Here is a 6,285-nt window from a genome sequence, read left to right as displayed (position 1 = left end):
ATAGATGTCATTCATATAAATTCATTCATTCAAGTTAGTTTAATCTATCTAATATTGTGTTGTTCATACTATACAATGATTTATTGCTTGTCTTCGTTGAATAATACAGAAGACAAAGAGCTTAAAAAAGAATCACGTATTAAATCGCAATATCGGTGAAAAAAATCGCAATTTGATAATTTTCCTAAATCGTTCAGCCCTACCGTACGCTGGTCTTATATGCTTGTTTTGTGTGGTGAACGTTGGTTTGGTAAATGAGGGCCTCTGACAGAGGAGGGGGGGAGATATGATCTGAGCCCTCCTCCCTCAGGTTACCACTCCCAGCGGGACTCTCTGTCACTGGGCAGGTGGGGGCTAAACTCTGGCTGATCCTCATGTTTTCATTTCGCTGATAGTTGGATGGATACAGATGGTTTGATTAGAACAAAATCATGATCGCTGAAGGTCAGTAAGCGAATGTGACGATTTTCTGCGTTTCATCATCAATATGAATTACTTGTAGCCTATTATTATATCAAATGTATTTACTCCTTGTTGTTGTTATGTATGTTTGTTCTTATGCTTTGGCAACACAGATGTATTTTTTGTCATGCCAATAAAGCAACATTATATTGAAATTGAAAATTGAGAGAGAGAGAGAGGAGAGAGAGAGGGGGGGAAAGAGGAGAATTGTTGTGTGTGTGTGTGTGTGTGTGTGTGTGTGTGTGTGTGTGTGTGTGTGTGTGTGTGTGTGTGTGTGTGTGTGTGTGTGTGTGTGTGTGTGTGTGTGTGTCTAGGATGTGTATTTGAAACGCAGCTGAACTGATCCTGTTAACTCTAAACACCGTCCCCACTGGGGTAGACACATTTTCTGACATTTTACCGATCGATCGCCTAACGATCAATGGATACTAAAACCAGTTATGGACCGACTGGACTTGGGTCCACGTCTGGAGGATGTTCAGCCCACAGGGAGGACGTACAGTCCCAGCTCGGAGATTTGGCTTTGGTGCAAAGACAACAGCAGGAAATGAACGTTTAATTGGTGATAATTCAGTCTGAGAGAGTTTAAATGTAGTTACTCTGCTCGCATGTTCAACTCTTAGTCTTAGCTACACACACACACACACACACACACATGCACACATGCACACATGCGCACACGCACAGACACGCACAGACACACGCACAGACACACACACACATGCTCACACACACATGCACACACACGCACATACGACACACGCACACGCACACACACATACACACACATACGACACACACACTCACACACACAGAGATAAAATGTTGAGCATAAAAAAACTGCATTTCCTTTTTTCTGCAACAATTTGTGCCTTTTCTGCATCAAGTTATGGTGCAAAAGTCTTTGGAAATTGTTATAGTTTTTTTAGAATGATCTTATCGTTGTCTAAATTGTATTTTTAGTTTAATAACTATTCTGTATTTTATGCCGTGCATTTGTCCATTATTGATTACTCATATTAGATCGAATCAGGCCGTTACATCCCTAGTAGTAACCAATATTTGTTTAATTTTACTTCTTTTAATATTTTAATATCCCTCTAATAATGAACACAAGAAGTGTCTGATGTCCTTATTTTTTCATATCATATTCATATCACGTTGTTAACTTTTGAAAATGTATTAAAAAACAATCATTAAATTGCACCAAATCGGTCATATTTCATACTTCCTGGAGACACATTCCACAACAAGACGGCGGAATAAAAAGTACGAATGAAATGTCTTCTTTAGACAGTTAAAATAAAACTATTTTAAAATCGTTCAAAAGTCTTCAGCTCTCCGAAGCTCTCACCCCGGTCTCCCGCTCCATCCCTCCCCGCCATGCCTCTCTCTCACCCCGGTCTCCTGTTCCCTCCTTCCCCGCCCTACCTCTCTCTCTCCGGAGCTTTCCCCCCGGTCGGTCCTACCTTTCCTGCCGGGATCGGTGCAGCAGCAGCGGCCGAGCAGCAGCAGCAGCAGCGCCGCTCCTCCTGTCCAAAACGTCATGTCTGGCGGCGGTTTTTTTTCTTCCTTCCTTCCTTTTTTAATTAAACTCCTGTAAAGTTTGCGTTCCTGTGACGGCTGAGAGCCGACCGTCTCTCCATGAGCAGCCGGGACGGGTGACCGAGACTCTGGAGCTGGTCCTGGGTCTGAAGCTGAAGCTGAATGACGAGACCTGGAGGACTCACCGAGACTCTGCAGAGAAGTACACACCTCCCTCCCTCCCTCCCTCCCTCCTCTCTCTCTCTCTCTCTCTCTCTCTCTCTTAATATCTCTCTCCCTCACCCCCTCTCTCTCTCTCTCTCTCTCTCTCCGGCTCTCTGTCTCTCTCTCTCTCTCTCGCTCTCCCTCTATCCTTGTCTCTCTCTCTTTCTTTTTCTCTCTGTCTCTCTTTCCCTCCCTTCTCTCTCTCTTTCTCCCTCCCCCCCTCTCTCTCCGTCTCTCTCCCTCGCTCCCTGTCTCTCTCTCTTTCTTTTTCTCTCTCTCCTCTCTCTGTCTCTCCCTCTCTCTGTCTCTCTCTCTCTCTTTGTCTTTCTCTCTGTCTTTCTCCCTCCCTTCTCTTTCTCTCTCTCTCCCTCTATCTCCCTCTCCCCCTTTCTCTTTCTCTCATTCACTTTCAGTTAGCTTTATTGACATATTGTCATATATGATATATGAACATGTTTGGTTGACCAAGTTAAACATCTGGTGTTGTAACAAATAAATAATCAGAAGATGAGTTCTTCACTCCAAACTCTCAAACCTACGGAGGAGTATTAGTGCCAGAATAAAATCAAAATAATAAGTCTGACTTCATTTTAGTACAAACCTAACAGAACGGCATGCAGGGAAATAACAACAGAGAGAACAGTCGCCATTGTGGTCCTTCGCTTTTTTTCGATGCTTTTCATGCTTTTTGTCACATTTTTAATGCTTTTTTTTTCCATTCATGGTCAATGAAGCTTATATATTACACATTATAGCTCATTATAGAGTTCAAAACAAGCAGAAATTATAAATTATTTTGACTAATAGTTAAGATCAGATGGTGTTGAGTGGATCACAGACATGTCAAAGTTAAGAACATTTTGTTCAAACGCTATAAAATTGGATTGGCTAAAACACCCAAAGTTCAAAGACAATAATCATTCATTTCACCTGCAAATAACACCCATGCAACCGTGGTCTTTTTGGGCAATTTAGTTGAAAGAAACCCATATTTCTGATATTAAACGAAATAAAAGAAAAATGTTGAAAATGGGTCAAATTTCACCTGAGGACAAGACAAGGGTTAACAACGAAAAACTGTTCAGCAGCTCTCAATATGACAGTTAAATGACAGACAAAGAGAAATATGAAACTGAAATAGTAAAAACATATCAAACAAGGTAACTCAACACAATGACAAGGACTTTACATCATTTTATTGCACTTCCAGTTTTTGGGGGTTTATTGCACACAAGTCTCTATTGTCGAGTTTTCATTTAGCTTCTTCCACAGAAACGCACACACACCGCTGCCAAGGTATTTCCCAAAAGTCAAACTCAATGGGAACAGGGCTGACGCACACACACACACACACACACACACACACACACACACACACACACACACACACACACACACACACACACACACACACACACACACACACACACACACATGAAACACACACACGCAGACACACACACACACACACACAAAGAAACACACACACACACACACACGTCCTCAGGTCTAACAGAAATATGGGTTTCTTTCAACCAAATTGTCAAAATACAACAATGGATGTGTGGATGTACGTCATAGGGAACTCAGACAACATTTTAACCAATTAATGAGTACTTCTGTTGAATTTTGGGTGTTTTATTATATTTTTACAACATTTGAAAAAATAATTTCGATGGTTTCAAAAACAGCATCCTGAAACTAAAAACTTATAAAATTCTGTTATCCACTCAACATCCTCTCATCTTAACTTTTAGTCCAAATAATTCATAATTTCTGCTTTTTTTATTTGACTAAAAACATTTGGTATAATGCCACATTAGGTTTATTGACCATGAGTTTAAAAAAATGTTGGAAAAAGCGACAAAAACTTTTTTTAAAGTGTCAGAAGCATCGAAAAAAGGGGCCAAAAACGTAAAAAAAATAGAAAGTGTGAATGACAACAAGTTCTTGGTTGACAGGAAGCCAACGAGAGTTAATACAGCTAGCTTTCTTTTGGAGTCGGCCAGTGTATATGTCTCTGAGGAGGGGGTGGGGGGGATCCTTCCTGTTCTCCTCTGTGCAGCTGGACAACCACACAGTGCAGCAGTATGTTGTATGTGTGTGTTCCCAAATTTATTGGCAGAAAACGGACTGATCTACTAATCTAAAGGTCCCATGACATGCTGCTTTTTGGATGCTTTTATATAAGCCTTATTGGTCCCCTAATACTGTATCTGAAGTCTCTTTTATATAGGCCTTAGTGGTCCCCTAATACTGTATCTGAAGTCTCTTTTATATAGACCTTAGTGGTCCCCTAATACTGTATCTGAAGTCTCTTTTATATAGACCTTAGTGGTCCCCTAATACTGTATCTGAAGTCTCTTTTATATAGACCTTAGTGGTCCCCTAATACTGTATCTGAAGTCTCTTTTATATAGACCTTAGTGGTCCCCTAATACTGTATCTGAAGTCTCTTTTATATAGACCTTAGTGGTCCCCTAATACTGTATCTGAAGTCTCTTTTATATAGACCTTAGTGGTCCCCTAATACTGTATCTGAAGTCTCTTTTATATAGACCTTAGTGGTCCTCTAATACTGTATCTGAAGTCTCTTTTATATAGACCTTAGTGGTCCCCTAATACTGTATCTGAAGTCTCTGAAGTTTTATATAGACCTTAGTGGTCCCCTAATACTGTATCTGAAGTCTCTTTTATATAGACCTTAGTGGTCCCCTAATACTGTATCTGAAGTCTCTTTTATATAGACCTTAGTGGTCCCCTAATACTGTATCTGAAGTCTCTTTTATATAGACCTTAGTGGTCCCCTAATACTGTATCTGAAGTCTCTTTTTTTGTTTTTTTGCCCCCAACGCCTGGGAGGCAGCGTTGGGAGGCACTGGTTATGGTTAAGGTTAGGTTTAGGTTAAAACGCAACGCCCAGGATGGGTGCTGCGATGGGCACGGGCACAAGGGGACCACTGGTGGGAATAAAACCCTTAAAGAACTCCTTAAAAAAACAGGTTTGGTTAAATAAAAAAGCTGTTTAAAAGACTGCCGGATATTAAAAGCATGTTGAAAGAACCACTGGACAGGATGGACAGCAGGATATTTAAAACTTTAAATAGAAGGTCACCTCCACAACTACACTGGTGTCTCTCCTAGAGACATTACAAAATAAATACATAAAATAAATAAAAACTATATAGAGAGAGAGTTATGTAAATAAATAGCCCGGCGTCCTAGTACAAAATCAATTCCGTCCCAATATTAAAAACATCTTATTTAAACTCAAAAATTAAAACATTTTGAAGGGGTCATAAATACTGTCTGAGTTACTTGCCCTTGAGGTTAAAAAATATATATACACATACCATTAAAAATTAGTAATAAGTGCTATGTTTAAAAGTGCTTTAAAAGGTAAGAAAGTGCCACACAATAAATAACCATAAATAATTTAAAATACATCCTAGAATACCACACTGTTTGTAAAAATCGATAAAAACAATGGCATGTGTATCATTATGTCAAAATCTTGAGGCAAGCAATTCAATTTGTAATAATAATAATAATAATAATAATAACAAATATTAGCAATAAATACAAAAGCACAATCAACTTATTAAAACATAGCTAAGGCAGAATAAAAGTTATTAAGGACAACCAAGCTATCTTTAAAATATTTATTAAAAATAAAACATTAAAATATTAGTTAGGACCTCCTCTGCAGGAAGAGATTAACCCCCGAAGGGAAGGAATAGTAAAATCGGAGAAAAATGCTATAAAAGACATAATATAGTCATATTACAACAAATATATAATATAGAAATATAAAAATGAAGGTTAGGGTTAGGTGCCTAGGAGCAGTGGCAAAAACCACCATCAAGCGTGGACTTGATGGAATAAAAACAGGATGTTAAAGACCAGCTGAAGCAGTTTCCTTTAACCTGATTGGCCAGGTGGTCCTTCTTGTCCTGAGCTGCTGCGTCTCCGTTTGTCCAACATGTTTCCATGCTAATGGAGTCACTGATGTCCCCCCCCCCCCCCACCACAATGCATTATTTTCTGCGTTCATAATTAATAACCCATCACTGC

At 39.4% G+C, this 6,285-nt stretch overlaps 1 protein-coding gene across 1 annotated transcript in view; it reads right to left on the bottom strand.

Annotated features, from left to right (window-relative positions):
- The window catches only part of LOC114548913 (melanoma receptor tyrosine-protein kinase), a 58,549-nt gene extending 56,395 nt beyond the window's left edge, over positions 1-2,154 (bottom strand). The window contains exon 1 of the mRNA XM_028568942.1: positions 1,932-2,154. Coding sequence (XP_028424743.1) covers positions 1,932-2,010 — 79 coding nt within the window. The 5' untranslated portion in view covers positions 2,011-2,154. The remainder of the gene's footprint in view (positions 1-1,931) is intronic.
- Positions 2,155-6,285: the final 4,131 nt, after the last annotated feature.

Source organism: Perca flavescens, chromosome 22 (genome assembly GCF_004354835.1).
Source record: "Perca flavescens isolate YP-PL-M2 chromosome 22, PFLA_1.0, whole genome shotgun sequence".
Taxonomy (NCBI): domain Eukaryota; kingdom Metazoa; phylum Chordata; class Actinopteri; order Perciformes; family Percidae; genus Perca; species Perca flavescens.
The sequence above is the reverse complement of the archived record's forward strand: the minus strand, read 5'-3'. Positions and strand labels throughout refer to the sequence as shown.